This window comes from Penicillium cosmopolitanum, assembly GCF_028827165.1.
Source record: "Penicillium cosmopolitanum strain IBT 29677 chromosome Unknown utg000009l:1.0-9042332.0:1.0-9050551.0, whole genome shotgun sequence".
Lineage (NCBI taxonomy): Eukaryota > Fungi > Ascomycota > Eurotiomycetes > Eurotiales > Aspergillaceae > Penicillium > Penicillium cosmopolitanum.
In genome coordinates, this window is record NW_026622679.1 from 613,477 (window position 1) to 628,995 (window position 15,519).

Consider the following 15,519-nt stretch of genomic DNA (forward strand, 5'->3'; position numbering starts at 1 on the left):
CCCTAAAGGCGGTAACATCATTTTGTTCTCTTATGTCGAATGTAGGATTACTAGCGCACTGCGCTTTATTCAACCATCACAGCTCATTTCCTATTTTGGTATAAACTGCTGATGCAGCACACAAATCCTGTCAAATAAACCGCACTTCCATAGGAGATCCGTACATCTCATTATCCTGTCAATTGAACCACATTGGTCGACCACGGTAACTAGCGTACTGTATCCTCCGGCAAAGCCATTCGAGATGTCGTCATTATTACCACCTTCTATGCCGACCATTAGTTACACACAAAGCTTTGCGAGGATCTAGATTTTAACGGCTACATTGAAGGGAATTGAATTTAATCATCGTTGCACCCGCTTTTTAGATATTCAATTATTTTACCCGTGACAGTTTATAACAACCCGACTCGTCGTACATACTTTGTCACAGCATTCCTCAGTTTAGGATGAACATGAAAGATCTTCAAGCTCCAAAAAAGCGTTCTCCGGAGACAACCGAGGCGTGGATTCTTGGGAGTGGGACCACGTCCTTTGCGGCCGCATTGTATCTTGTTCAGGATGTCAAGATACCCGCCGCTAAGGTACATGTCCTAGATTCCCACGTATCAATCGAAAATGTCGTGCACCACAAGGGTAACTCTGCCACCGGATATGACCAGTTCGCAGGCTGTTTACCTGTTCCGGTCGGCGCACCCTTGAAAGACCTTCTTGCTTCTGTCCCTTCGGTCGAGAACCAGGGACAGACTGTTTTGGATGACATTCAAAACGCAGAGACAAACCGAACATCTATCGCGCACGATCATCGCACACGCTTCATGAAAAGGAATAGCAGTCTGAGAAATATTCCTACCAAGTCATTGAACTTGAGCTCTAAACAACGACTGCAGCTACTATGGTTTATTCTGAAGCAGGAGAAACGTTTAGGGAGAAACCAGATACAAGACTGTTTGCCCAATAGCTTCTTCCAAAGCTCTTTTTGGGTTATCTGGTCTGCTCAGTGCGTGATTCCTTCGAGTTAATTAGGACGCTGTTCTGTCAGGCCTGACTAATATCATGCAAAATGCTGCAGATTCGGCTTTCAGCCATGGCATAGTGCAGCAGAATTCAGGCGTTCTCTCCGTCTATACCTCAGCGAATTCCACAGCCTGAGTATCCTGAGCTGCCTGGATATTACGGGATACTACCAGGGTGAATATATCCTCATGCCCCTGTATCGATTTCTCCATAGCCTGGGGGTGGATTTCCAGTTTGACACGAAGGTTGCCGATATTGCGATGGTTCCCCACAATGATCACCAAACCATTTCGCAACTGGACCTTATTCAGAGAGGATTTGCAATACGGAAACAACTTGGACAAAACGACATCGTTATCATGACACTAGGATCTACTGTCTCCGGCTCAGCAACAGGAACGAACGACCATCAGCCAATTTGGCAGCCAATCGAAACGGGCGAGGAACTGGACGAAAATTGGTCACTATGGTTGGAACTTGGAACCAGACACCGCAAATTTGGGAATCCCTATAATTTCTGCACTCGTCAATCTGAGTCGATGATGGAATCCTTCACCATCACTACTGAGGATTTGGCCTTTTTTCAGCAGATCAGTGCATTATCACATGCTACGGTCGGTGCTGGAGCATTCATCTCTTTACCCGAATGCCACTGGAGATTGAATATCTGTATTCCCGCACAGCCGGTTTTCTCCAAGCAGCCCTATAATGTGCGCGTTCTTTGGGGGTTTGCACTCTTTCCATGGAGTAAAGGGAACTACGTGAAAAAGCCAATGCTCGAGTGTTCGGGTGCAGAGGTCATGATCGAACTGCTCAGGCATCTGGACATCCCGCCCGGGCTGCTTATTCGGCGCACTGTGACCATTCCGCGCGTGATGCCCAGAATGAGTAGTATTCTATTAAGCCGCTACTCGCGCGACCGCCCTGAGATTATACCCCAGAATACCTGCAATATTGGCTTTATTGGGCAATTTGTAGAGATCCCGCGGTATTCGTGTGCAGACATGAGTTACGGTATTCGGACAGCGCAGATGGCTGTATCCCAGTTGATGGGTGTCGATATACAAAAAGAAGAAAGGTGGAAACTACCATTGCCGACTCTGCTGAGAATTTCATTCTGGGAGTGACCGGCAGGTTTTTAACTGGGTCTTGCCTCTGTTGACTTATTCGGTCTTCAGTACCCCCAAAGAAGTCCGGTTGGCTCTATGGCTGTATACTTTTCAATCACATACGTTCAACTATATCGGGTTTATATGCTAGCTCAGAAACATTGTTCACATCCTTCAAACCTAAAAATAAAGTGCTAGAGTTGCAACCAAGGTAGCTCAATAGTGCTTGCAATACGCTCTTGGGCATCCTCATCAAGACAGCGACAGGGAAGGCAAGTCACAGCCAGGGTCCCAATTTCGGGTACCTAAATAATCAATTTCCTGGCCATAATTTTGTCGAGCAAGCCTAGGCGACAATGACAGCTTGACAGACAACTCGTTTAGGAATCTTCGTCAGGCCGGTACAAATTTTCGAGGGACTTCACCAACGAAGTCTAATTAATCATTTAGGCCTCGTACATTGAGAAGCATTGCAATGAATGGGTTGCAATGAACGGTGGGCTTGCGTAGCTCCACGCTGCAGCAATAGGCTGTTGTTGAGACATTGCGCCGGTTGAGATGACCAGCCTAAATGCGTGCTCTTCACCAGCCATAGAAATAGAGTATGGCCTATTCGTTCTGACCTTGTCTTCCCGTAAGCATCATTCCCTTAACCACTAATTACTTTCCCGTGGGTCGAGGCTGGTTTTATTGATTTGTTATCAATTATTCTCCCTGCGCAAAAATGGTCCAGCGTTGAAGAGTTTGCAAGGTGTAGACATGATTCAGAACGGGTATTGTCCCCCTCAGCTCAAAAGATACTACCGTTACCTCGGTATCTCTTTTGCCAGGCGCGGCTGAACACTTGTTGACCGGCGTTCAACCATACTTATCTTTCATTGGCCTTCTATACGCTATCCGGTCCTTCATCACTTTACATTTATTTCTCAATAAATTCAAGTTCAACATCTATTTCTATTTTTTCATTTTATCATATATCTGAGAGGTCGCCTAATTTGTTATATGTGATGGGTAGCGGTTGGAAGTGTAAACAGTACATTTTCTGTAGTTACACCATATGTCATGTACGTCCTGCGGCATGAGCAATGGACTTCTCGAATAACATGAAGACTTTAGAAATGCTAAATCGACGGATTTGAGTGTACTTGCTGAAGAAGTTGCAAACCCAGCGGAAAATTCTAGAGCGGCAATTTTCTCACAGTAATGGAGTAGCAAACACTTCATCAGGCCCATGGAGTCTTAGTAAAGAATATCTTCTGAATATAGTTAGGGAAGGATTTGGCGAGGCGCCCCCGCTCCTCACGCACCGCCGAAGAAAATGCTTGCTCCCAGGAGCTATACCGCCATTCATAGAGTGCTTGCAGCTCCCAGGGATAGAGAGTGTGTTCCTGGATGCGGAACATACGATTCTAGAGCTGTCACGAAGGCGGCTGGGAGCGCTGGTGCTCCAGTGATTTTACCACCTGCACCAAGGCGGTTGGTTACTTGAGCCGCAGATAATTTCGCTCCCGACACGATTACAGCTCAGGAGCCATGGATTTTCTAGCGAATTTTCCAATCTAGGCATAACTAAGCATGCGGGGATGAGCAATCACAGAATTCCACGCTACGTATGTTGCCAGCGCTATGCAGGACCACGAACTATTTAAGAACTACGTAGGACCGCACGTCATATAGTTAGCAGCTATAGGGTCGGCCACGACTAGGGAGTCGATCACGATTCACGACTAGGGAGTCCCCCACGACTGGGGGGTCGCCCACGACTGGGGTGTCGAAGACGACTCTCCACCCCCGATGGAAAGACCAATAATATGCCACCATATATGTGACTGAAACGGAACAGTGGGTTGAGCAAGAAAGCCGTATATGTCGAGCAACGTTTAAAGGACGTGAAAGTTAAACCATCTATAGTAAAGTGCTTGGTGAGAGCTCTTATAACCTCAACAACGGTTCCAGAAATATTATTAGAAAAAATGACCAGGTGGGGAACGCCTTCCAATTACGTTGTCAATATTGTCGTGGGACCGTCGTTGAGGTAGTAAGACATCTGTCGGGGATTGACATGAGATAGACACAATAAGTGGAGGACACGGGACATACATAACGTATCTGGAGAATACTATTAACGTGGGTAGAATTTTCTTTTCCTCAATATTCAAGACGGAGAAGATTGCTAGGTGAAAAGATTTCTAGCATTTAATTTTCTGAAGTATAATTTTGAACCAAGGCTAAATTTATCGACACGAAAAATTTTCCAAGCCCAATATTTTTGTTCTGACAACATTAAGCCCATAAAAAATCATTGCTTCCGAAATATTCCAATTATAGTAATATTGACCGAAAGATAAATACAGCACTCGAAATATTACGCCCATGATAATATTATACAGCTTGAATATCCCTCCCCCCCCTCTGGGAAGACCTCCAGTTGTCTAAGCTAGACATAAGGATATAAGTTTAGGGGCAGTGAAAATTGACAGCTCACAATATTCGTCACATATAACGTTCCTGGCAAAAGATATTAAAGCGAGTATAATGTTAATAGCTTGAATATTAGTAGAGGAAAAAGTTCTGCGTGTCTTAAGATTAGAAGGGAGAAAACTTGCTAGGCGGGAAAATTCCCTAGCGCCTAACTTTCCTTTTGTATATTTTTGGACCAACGATTAATTTATCAGCACAAAAAATCAACGAAGCCAAATATTCTCCGGCCAGGAATATTTGGTCCATGGAAAATTTATTCTCCTAAATATTTCGTCTATTACAACATTTTCTAGTCTGAATATTAAGCCCCCTCGGTGTTAAACGTGTTGTGATGTGAGGCTGGTGCAGATCAGGAAGCAAGCCGCACCATCGGAATTAGCTCCGAGATGTGTATACAGACAACCAAGTTGATTTCCAACCAAGTTGATTTCCATCCAAGTTGATTTCCAATCAACTTGGCTCTCTGTTGTATATATAGCCTCAGATTTCCCTCTAGAACAATTAACAATAATAAATACCTCTGAACTACAACAGACATCGCTTCGTTTTGCCGAGGAGGGTCCAATTCATGAGGCGATCCAGAAGCGGATCAATGATCTCAGCAGCCGTCGCGAGGCAGGTACAGCCTCATCATCAAAATGGAGACTTGGTGGCTTGGTCAAATGTGAACAGAAGAAGTGTAGAATAATCCAGCATGATGCTTTGAAGGGCCAACAGATATCTGAACCAGCGATGATGCGTGGATAATGGACGATACACAAAGGTGGGATGATGAAAGGCCAACAACTTGATGCATTGAGAAGAAATCCAACCTACATAAAGCGGCGGCGTTGATAGCTTGACGGGCACCAGGGGCCAACCGTTGTCGAGGAACTTTTCTCTCCGCCTCAACTTGTTTACAATACCCTGCTTTTTGCTCCCCATCTATGCGATATGTCAAATGTGCATTAATCGAAACATGCATCGAAATGTAACACCATTCCGGGTAAAAGGTTGATACTTGCGGGCGTCCGAACTTCATGGGGCTTCGCATCCCCCCCCTCCCCCCCCTTATGAAAGCATATAAGCACCTCTGCCAACAGTCCCTCAGCCCATACAACTCACTTCATGAACGCAATGGACGCACCAGATCGTCCTCCATCGGCCGAGAGACCTACTAAAAGACCGCGTCGGTTCTCCAAATACCCGTGGGATGACGCCACCGCCGATCTGCATGGCCTGTTCCGAGAACCTCTGGGGGGGGGGGGGTGCAAGTATCGAGTGCAAGTATCGAGTGCAAGGTTAGGGTCTTCTAGTGGAAAGTTTAGAGCCTAATTAACGGGTCCATAATAGAAAAGCATTGACACCGCCGGCTTTTTGACGAGGGAGGCCAAGCAGATCCTACGCCGGGGCTCATCTGTCGCAAAGCCAGCTCTCAACCTGATCGACTTGTTCCTGTGCCTTTGACAGTGTTATGTTGTCAAATCTGCCGGGAAAATCCGACTCGAGAACGAGCGACGCCAACTTTGGCTGTCAAACGAGGAACTAGAAGCTGAAAATGGTCTTCTCCTGCAGCGTTGTAATGAGCAGGCGCTGGTACTGTGGGACCGTGGGCGGGCAGCCCACACTGTTCGGGCTGGAGTCATCTCAGTGTTACGGACGTGTGACTGGAATTCTGACCAGATGAATTGATGATTTCGTACGAAAACCCCTTGCTAATTTTGCTCCTCGGCCCAACACTGACATACAGCATCGAGAGAAAGAGAAATACTGCAATTTCTTGCACAACTTCGCTCTTACAAGATGCCTTTCAAGCTGACCGTAGTGGCATCGGACTCCGAATTCGACGAACTCGTTCGGTGTGAATTTGATGCCTATGAGAGCCCCCAGTGCAACCTCAAACAGCTCTTCTTTCCCATCCAGGGTTCTTCGCCCACTGCCCGCGACGCAGTTGTTCAGGATGCCGTCAAACTTCAGACGTAATAGCACCGCTCCGACCCCACCAGCTAATGGATCAAGGTCATCGATATGGAGTCTGGCAATATGGCTGGCGCCGCCTGCTGCCACATTTATGAAAACAACCCTTATACCATCATGTTTGATGTAGGGTGCGATTGGTGGCCTGCAGGCGAGACCCGTAATATTGCCAACGCACTCATGGGGCATTTCCTCGTTCCACGAATGACATACATGAACAAACCACATGTCTTTTCGTTCCCCTGCTCTTCTTGTAACATTAATTTACATGCAAAATACCTAATGATCTTTCCGTTTCAAGTCCTAGACATCTGCTTCACGCATCCTACTTACCGACGACGTCGTGTGGGCAGCATGTTGATGGAGTGGGGTGCTAAGAAGGCCAAATAGAGGAACCTGGAGTCTTGCATAGATGCCAAAGAAATTGGGCGTGAACTATAGGGCAAATGGAGCTTTGTAGAAGGGAAACAGAGAGAGTTCAGACTAGGGAACTTTCCCGCGACTTTGAAGCGTAATGAGTTGGACGAGTTGTTGCTGCCATTTGCGTGGTGGCCAATGTATAGGCCAATAGGAGGCCAATAGGAGGAGAACAAGGGATTATTGCCGTGGGGAATGAGTGAGATATTGGTACGAAAGTGTAATTTTTGAACTTTTGCGTAAAACTCACTCTTTGTAAAAACTGTTCTGCTGAGTGCCATAAGTCACAAACATTAAGCTTTCAGTATTTACAATATAGTACGTATCAGGGACTCTCAATCTTAATTCAGTTCCCTAAAAGCCCGTTTTAAGTTTCATAAAACTGCTAATTCTCTGTTAGAACTTACCAATTACTAGGTCCCAAATGTAGCCGGGAAATATGTTATCGACTTTCTTTCTCCCAAACTATCAGCATTGATCGCAAGAGAGCAGAGCGTTTCCAGTCACTCTTTTCAACGATTTCCCCGCTGTAGGTTGCATCTGTCTCTTCATCGGAATCAATAGGGAGTTCGCTGTCGAATGTCAAGCCACACATATCGCGCAATACACATACCAGCCACCAGTATTCGCCATGGGCTTAAGGAGAGGTAGGCAACAGACATTCCCTATTCCTATATTGCTTTAGTATGCGCGGTACCTCGCATTTCAGGAGTTCTGCAGATTACTCCTTCTGGCTGGAATAAGTGATTTCACGATACACCCTTAGCTTCCACGATACAGTTTGCTAAACTGTACTCTACAGCTGTAGCACGGCCCTTTTCATTTAAGAGGTAGATATAGATAGAGGCTACGGAGGAGGAGGTGACTAGGTTTTGAGAGCCCCCAAAATATTTTAAATTCTCCGCAACTAGTATATCATTTCAAGCCAAATTCCATGGCATTGTCAAACTAACCATTTACAACCTACCAATCTCTATCACCAAGTATTCCGATACTAGTGAAATTAAATAATAATTCTGTATATATATGAAGGCTGGCTAGGGCCCTAGTTGTGACTTAGGAAGAATAACTTTAGAATGTAGGGGTGGAATGTTAGAAAACCCTAAACCCTGTTAAGTACGACTATAGTACACAGTAAGAGATGTATTCCTATCTCTCCTTACTTTTCATTCTTTGACTCTAGATTCTCTGTCTTTTTATCCCTGTACATTCCACTTATTTGGTATTAGGTAGGGATCTGCATTGGATTTATATTGATTCTGTTGTCAGTTTTGAACTGATATTGGATATAAGAATTATCTCTTTTCCTTAATAAAAATAACGACGTCCTCTTCTATCCACCTTTCTCAAGGTTCTTTGCCATCTTTCAGACGATTGGTTACGACAGATTATCCCTTTCGAATTGAAACATTACCGAACCGATACCATGAAGTTCAAAGATCAACTTGCCTTGAACCCACTGTCCATTATCGCAGCCCTATTTCTAGTTCTAACCAGGAATACAGAAGCTGCCCAGTGTACAGCAAATCAGATTTCATCCTTATCGGTGAATGGCTGTGATTGTCAAAAATCCGGTGTTCCTGTGAAATGTCCCTTATTGGCGCCGCAGTGTGGTTTGCCACCGACTCTTGCTGTACCAATCAACCAATACAATGGGGGTCAGGTCTTGTGGGGTGAAGGCTGTATCGACGCTAATTTTGGATGTGATGGTTGCTATTTGTGGTATGGCTCTCTGTGCGAGTGTCTAAAGCACCCTGGGGGTTGTACTCGTACTCAGCCAGTAGTAGCGGGAAACCCAATATGGGCCCTACTATCAAATACGGCACTCCGCGGGTTGATCACTACATCACAGAAACTGCCTGGAATCCTGCAATTGAATCAAGCGCCTGAACCAGACAAAGGCTGGCAACTCGGACAGGAAACACTCAAACACCCTGATAAAGCCGTGAAATATACGAGGGAGAGAGGAGCTCTAGCTATGAACTCGGTTGCCACGCGAACCGAGGAGCAAATTCACATCCATGTGTGTGACAACCCAACTAGCAATCTTCGGCGTGACTTATCAAAACTGCTACGATCCGGTTATGCAAATTTGGCGCCAGTTCCGGGCTATTCAATGTGGTGTCAGGTAGCTCCATTCTCCGGTACCAACATTAACGTGGCAGCAAGGATATTTGACTATCTGGCGACCATTCCTCATCTTGCGGCTAGCTGTGACAAGTACAAAATCGGAGCTGGGCTTATTACCGATGCCAATGATTACTCTTGGGCGTGTGTTACTACCGGCGATGCATCGGCAGAGGAACTTTTCTGTCATTTCCCTTAATGTATATAGTTTAGTGGCGTTTCCAAGGGGTGTCTCTGATAAATCGGTGGCCAATTCGACCTTGGTGGGTCACCTGATCAACATCCATGGAAAGTAAGAAGGACATATCAGAGCATCCAATATGTCAACAGGGTGCCAGGGGTGCCTCTAGATAAACAACCGTGATTAGTAGAGCACTAGATCCCTTATAAATTGTTAGCTTAGGGATGTTCCAAAATATCAAACTTCTTTATCTTCATCCATTGGCTACCATGCAAATGCATCCAACTTAATCTTCATATCTTAAGCATTAGGCATAATTTATTGGTGACCTTGCGCAGTCAAGGGGAGCAAGAAGAGTGTAGCTTGGCCATAACGGGTCACCTGTCGCTGCGGTCGTAGACCGTAGCGTCAGATAGGGCCCCGTCCCGCGCTCCCTTGCAGGGAGGCAATGTGTTTGTATTTGTTGTAGTTCAGAGGTATGAATTATCTTATTGTTCAGAAAGAAACATTAGGCTATATATATACAACGAGAAGAACAAGTTGATTGCAAATCAACTTGCTTCTTCGTATAGATATCTCGGGATTAATTCCGATGGTTCGGCTTGGTTCCTGATCTGTGCCAGCCTCATATCACAACAACGATGCGTTATAACTCGAGTCAGAAACCCCGATCCGCGTGACTTGAGATGCCCTCGAGCACAATACTCGTCGAATAGCGCGATGTGATTTCACCCACCTCCGCCCTCCTAATGGTCCGCCTGGGCGGGTGGCGGCAGGAAGAGAGAATGATGAGATAGACGTCCTTTAATGGTCGCTGCGGTAGCTCCGCGTCCTCTCGGGATAAGACTTTAGTCTTTCTCCTTGGGATAAATGGAACGAGCATGAGCAGACTAACCCGAGCCCTGAAGAGGGATTTTAATAGTTTGGTACTGGTGGCCGATATGGTGTGTTGAATCCATCTGTGAGCCACCTCTGTGACGAAGTCGCATCCAACAAAAGGTATTACGCCCGAAGGGCTGGCGTGGTTCTCCCCGCCCCCAACCGCGGAAGATACCGGTAACGAGCAATGATATCCCTGGATGGCCTTCATGACGCATGGTAATTGGATGGCAGCTGAGTGAGCGCAATCACCGTCCAAACCTCATCATAATGGGCCTCCAACGAATTGTCATGCCATTCACCTACCATTACCGTGATGGCGTCATCATCATCATCTGGCTTCCTTTCGTAACCCAACACCCAACACCTCCATTTTTCGCCCGTATTACAAGAGCTCGTTTAGATGCTCTAGACGACAAGATATTCATGGTGAGACCAAGAGAGCGCATGATTCGTTCCATTCAAGAGTCGCGTTCATCACAAGAACCAGTGCTTAAAGTTTGACCTCAAAGTCAATGGCAAACTTCGACCCATGCTTGCAAAGAATATCCCTACAGATCATCCAAGCTCCTTGTGAGGAAGGGTCTTTTGTGGACATCTCACACAACCAGCGAACGGCCTTCTGAACCCTATCAATAATACCTTGAGCCTTCGAAGTTCCCGGTCGAGTGCGAGTGAAGAGCTCAATAAGGAGAATTGTAGTGGGGTGCATCAAATAATGTAAAATGCACCACCAAGGGGAAATTCTAAAGAGCCAACTGGTGTCTACCTCTTCGGGGAAGAGATCCAGCATCTGATGTGCTGTTTGCACACACATAGCGGCCATAGTATCACAGGTAGCCCCCTCTGGACCCATGTTGGGAGGGTGATAAGCTAGACGACGAAGGCAGGGCTGCGATATCAGAATCTTGGTAGCATAGAAGCGGAAACCCAGGCTAGCGCGCTGGCGAACGAATGACTGGTCCCCGTCTAGGTTCGCGAAGGAAAACTCAACAGGGAGACGTGAGAGCCAGTGGTTAGTAATACGATCGAAGTTGGATATCGTGACCTCCATCTCAAGCCAGGATCGTCTGATCGCCCCGGGGGCGTATAAAGCTTCGACTGTGTCTCGCATGAGAAAGTCTAAGTCAATTGCGTATAAAAAATATAAAGATGTGTTGGGAGCGACGTTCTTGGTCACTGGTTGTGCTGCTCGTTCGCTCTCTTTAGTCTTGTCTGTTCCAGTCCTAGCTGGGAGTGTTCGATGCATAATTGAGGTTCCACCTGAACCTAGGTCCGGGTCTGTCGAAGATAACAAGGACGCTAACAGGCAACTTCGCTCACTTTGATTGATAATGAGTTGCGTGACGAGGTCAGTCCTCAGATCCTCATCTCGATATGGGATCGGTAGAGGTGTGGTGCAATATATCTCGCCGATGCTGGGTGGGCGGCCAGTCATCACACATAACACGGTATCTAACATTGAAAGCGCCCACCACACGCGGTAGCGCGTTTCCTTCGAGACTGGGCTTATATTATCTGTCTCATTACGAAGGCTGAGGCCCATCGCCAGCGCAGATCGAATCGACACGCCAATAACTCGCCACGACCTGAAGGGAGAAAGCGCTCGCATTTAGATACCAAGTCTAGAAAGGCTAAAGGATGGGAGGAAACAAAAGCGAGGAAGAAAGAGAAAAAGGAAGGGACGGGATATCATGGTATGCGCACCTGTTCACTTGGCCTTTGGAAAGTAGATAGAAAGCAGTCAGGCCTTCTACCTGTACCTGTTGTAGGTTCGGATGATCTAGCAACGCGGCGTCACTGATGCCGAGCCGCCATGCCCGGGCAAAGTAGTCACCATGTTCACCGTAGCCGCCTATCTCGGGATGTCTGTCGAAGAGTAAAGAGTGTCCGGCGGCGATAGCAAATACTAAATTCAGCATAGCAATCCATCGCTTCCCAGGTTGTGCGTTGCTGTAGACGTAGTAGGATCGGTACTGACTCAGGAAGATATCCTTTCCAATGATAGGGAATGAAGGATGCACAGCTTGGAAGTAGTCGTCCACGAGCTTGTCTGCTATATGTTGAGGAGGTCGCCACAGTAGGCTCACATAGTTAAGGCCAGGAATCCTCACGTCGTCTTGGAAGTAGTTAAGATATGAGATTGGAGGTCTCTCAAGGATCTTGTTGAAAACTGCGGCGCTGTCCTGGTCAAGGTCGTGTTTGAGTTTATACAGCCAAGACATCTCTGAATGCTCGCCTATAAAGCCCATCGCCTGGACCTTTTCGTCATAATTGAAGTCTTCTTGGACGTGACCCATAGTCGCCAATGGATCTCCTGTCATGATAGGCCCACATTGAGGGGCAGAGAATCCTCGCAGCTAGCCACAGTTAGGTGATAGGCTACTGTGGGATTGAGGAGGGCCGGGGAAAGTTTCGGAAGGATACGTGCCGCGGGAAAGGAGGATGGATGGAAGTACGGAAGGCGAATCTCACTCTAATAAATTGGTCCCCGAGGGTTTGGTCAACACAATGGGCTGATAGCATATCAAGTCTCGGGTATAAATCTTGAAGCAGCTTTTCATAAGAATGAATTTGCGCCGATAGATCATCCAACTGCCTAGAAGCTTTGTTAGGTACAGGTCGGAGCCTCTCAAAATGTAGCATTCACGCACTTGATGATCTTCTCACGCTTCCGATTTTCATAGAAACATCGCATCCCGACCTTCTGGCAACGATCGCATGAGGGGTGGTGACCACTACATTTGGCCTTTTGTTCACGACAACTTGAGCAGGCCCGACCATCGCGCGATTTTGGCTGACTCGTCCTCAAGCTGCGTAGAGAGGTAGTACACAGGGAGCTTCTTTCGAGTCAAGGGAATTTGAACAGCAGCCTTCAGGAAAGGGTAGTTGCTGGGGCATAAACGGTCTATCTTTCAGTTTGCATTTGGCCCTCAAGATTTTGCATTGACAGCTGGGTGCGCAAGGATAAATAAATTTGGGTCACCGATGGAGGCCTGAAGGGGCACTGCGCCTGGAATGCTGGATGTGACAGCCGCGTTAAATCACCACAACCGGCGACCGGAACATACTAAGCAAACCTGCGCAACGTCAAGGGCTTTCCCCCTTACCTTTTACCAAAAAGAGGTGTTAGGTGAGCAAGCCGCCTGCGGGGACAGTCGCGGCAATTATAGGCGAAGAGCGTTGGCAATGGGTGGGGCCAAGCACCCGCCACTAACCCAGGCCTGGGAAGCCTCAGCCTCGCGCTCTGCGGAGAGTCCAAAAGTCGTTGCGGCCAAGGTAGAACACCACCAAAATCCCGCTAGTCCTGACATTGGTCGTGTATCCCAGCGTCTTAATCTTTCTTATGTAAGATTGGAGCCGATGCTCTTGTCGTCAGGGTCTGAGCGACACAACTCACGAATATTCCATTTTCCTATTTTTTTCTATCTTGGAGCAAAACCTAAAGCGCTTCTTTTCGCTTTCGATATATCAAGCCTGAAACCTCATTACAAATTTCGTCAAAAATTTGCGAACATTTATGATCGTAAATTTGCTGCATTCGGGTTCTTGGACCAGTTGAGATGATGGTTAGTGGCGATGCAGACAGCTCTCCACTGTGGATCATGTTTAGAGATAAGTTCTCATGCTTTGAGGGGGCCTGATTCGATGCCATCCCGATATGGCCACTGCTAATGGTGGTTAAGCTGTTTGTATACCTTTTGAGGTGGGGAAAAATGTGTTGGACGTAATAAAGTACTAGCAAATACAGCCCCATTATGGCGGGAGCTACGGTGCGTAAGAGACAATATAGGTGTCAGTATCAGTGGAGATTCAGTATTGTAAGGATGTGTATTAGTTTGCTGTTTATAGACTAGCCGAGATTAGTCATGTTCACACCCATACAAGTTTTTATGGGTACAGGCATAACAATTCAGACAACTACCCATGGGCCTGATTGGACGTACATTTCTGTTCCGACACCAGATGTGCCATGTGGGTCCGCGTTCTGGGCTTAGCGTGTATGCCTCATCGATATCCCTGACAGGTAGGTTCAGGCTCCCAGGAGCTCATAGCCAAATTCGGACCAATCATTTCTACGGAGGCTTTGTGGCACAGTGGATCATTCATCGCACCGATTGACTCATTATTCCTCCGTAAATATCGCTCTATTAGTGGTATCCAATGATCGCATCAATATTTACGAGCCACAGGCTCCTGGGAGCCGAGGCCAATTATCAACCAATCATTTCATTGAAGACTTATGCGGGCCTTTGGTGACACTAATTGGCTGATGCTTCCTTGTGGTAGTAACCATCTTCCCGTGTCCACTTAGTTCCCAGGAGATCGATGTAAGTATTGCCATACGCAAAGATGAGGCTGATGGATGAAATAATTGTTCCACGGAAACGTAATCCATCTAGTAGCTCACTTATTCCGCGAGATGTGGGCTGTGCGAATCAGTCCCACGCTGCACCATAGCTTGTATCTGCTTGATATTGTGTAGGCGTATTGTATTTTCTCCGATATACGAGTTAGGCAGTGAATAATCCTGCGGTTTGACTGGTAGGGATCTAGGGTCGCAATATGGCATGGTGTTTGCCTGTCTTTGATGAGGTGTTCGTTGCGTGGAGTAATGGGCTCATCACCGGTGAGTGAAATGAAATGACATGACCTCGTCGCCTCGCCCGTCGCATTAAAAGGCGGACTCACGGCGGTGAATGGTGATAACCGTCGTCGGTTCTTTTCTGCGGCATCCTTATGACTGTTGAAACCATGCCAACAGCCAGAAATATTTTTCATGTTCTTGATCACCAGGAACAAAATGCAATGTCTCTGAGAGCTGCTTTGAATCAATGATGAAATGTTGAGCCAGTTATCATTGAAGAGTAGTTTTTGTTTGAGCCCTCACAATTCATAACGATGATCTTATTGACGCAGGTTGAATGCCTGGCTGAATTGCTATAAATACCCGGTTCGTCACCGGCAGAACCGTCGTTCGCAAGCATTCCTTTGTCACTCCGGGTAAAAGAATATCGATCAATTCTCGTTTCCGTGGCTACTATTTGGTATGTTGACTTCGAAATCGTGCAAAGAAATTGACTGACTTGTTGCATCGCACTAGCCTGGCTTTTCTCGACACAAGAGGTCTTCAAACAGCAAGTGAGTGTAGCTGCCCAGTTATTTGGAATCATGCTAGCATGGAAAATGCTCGATATCAGCCCCGCCTCTGCTATTCCTCTGAGAAGCCATTGAACGAACCTTCAGGATCTGGATCTGGAATGGTCCAAGCTGCGAGCACAGTGAGTTACAAGTAGCCTTAATGAACTGCCTGCCTACTGATGATTGATGATAATTAGGTGCCATCCTTCA

At 46.6% G+C, this 15,519-nt stretch overlaps 4 protein-coding genes across 4 annotated transcripts; 3 read left to right on the plus strand and 1 right to left on the minus strand.

Moving 5' to 3' along the window:
• Window positions 1–403: 403 nt before the first annotated feature.
• N7509_008305 (oleate hydratase) lies at window positions 404–2,144 on the plus strand (the record flags this gene model as incomplete). The annotated part of the gene is made up of 2 exons (XM_056632942.1): window positions 404–1,000; window positions 1,073–2,144. The coding sequence occupies exons 1-2, from the start codon at window positions 450–452 to the stop codon at window positions 2,142–2,144; spliced, it is 1,623 nt and encodes a 540-aa protein (XP_056483562.1). The 5' UTR covers window positions 404–449.
• Window positions 2,145–6,389: 4,245 nt separating this feature from the next.
• Window positions 6,390–6,569, plus strand: N7509_008306 (uncharacterized protein; the record flags this gene model as incomplete). The annotated part of the gene is made up of 1 exon (XM_056632943.1): window positions 6,390–6,569. One exon carries the CDS (start codon window positions 6,390–6,392, stop codon window positions 6,567–6,569), a length of 180 nt encoding a protein of 59 aa, XP_056483563.1.
• A 1,837-nt stretch (window positions 6,570–8,406) lies between these two features.
• N7509_008307 (uncharacterized protein) lies at window positions 8,407–9,306 on the plus strand (the record flags this gene model as incomplete). Its single annotated transcript, XM_056632944.1, has 1 exon — window positions 8,407–9,306. One exon carries the CDS (start codon window positions 8,407–8,409, stop codon window positions 9,304–9,306), a length of 900 nt encoding a protein of 299 aa, XP_056483564.1.
• A 1,354-nt stretch (window positions 9,307–10,660) lies between these two features.
• N7509_008308 (fungal specific transcription factor domain-containing protein) lies at window positions 10,661–12,491 on the minus strand (the record flags this gene model as incomplete). The annotated part of the gene is made up of 2 exons (XM_056632945.1): window positions 10,661–11,756; window positions 11,875–12,491. The coding sequence occupies 2 exons, from the start codon at window positions 12,489–12,491 to the stop codon at window positions 10,661–10,663; spliced, it is 1,713 nt and encodes a 570-aa protein (XP_056483565.1).
• Between the last annotated feature and the right edge of the window lie 3,028 nt (window positions 12,492–15,519).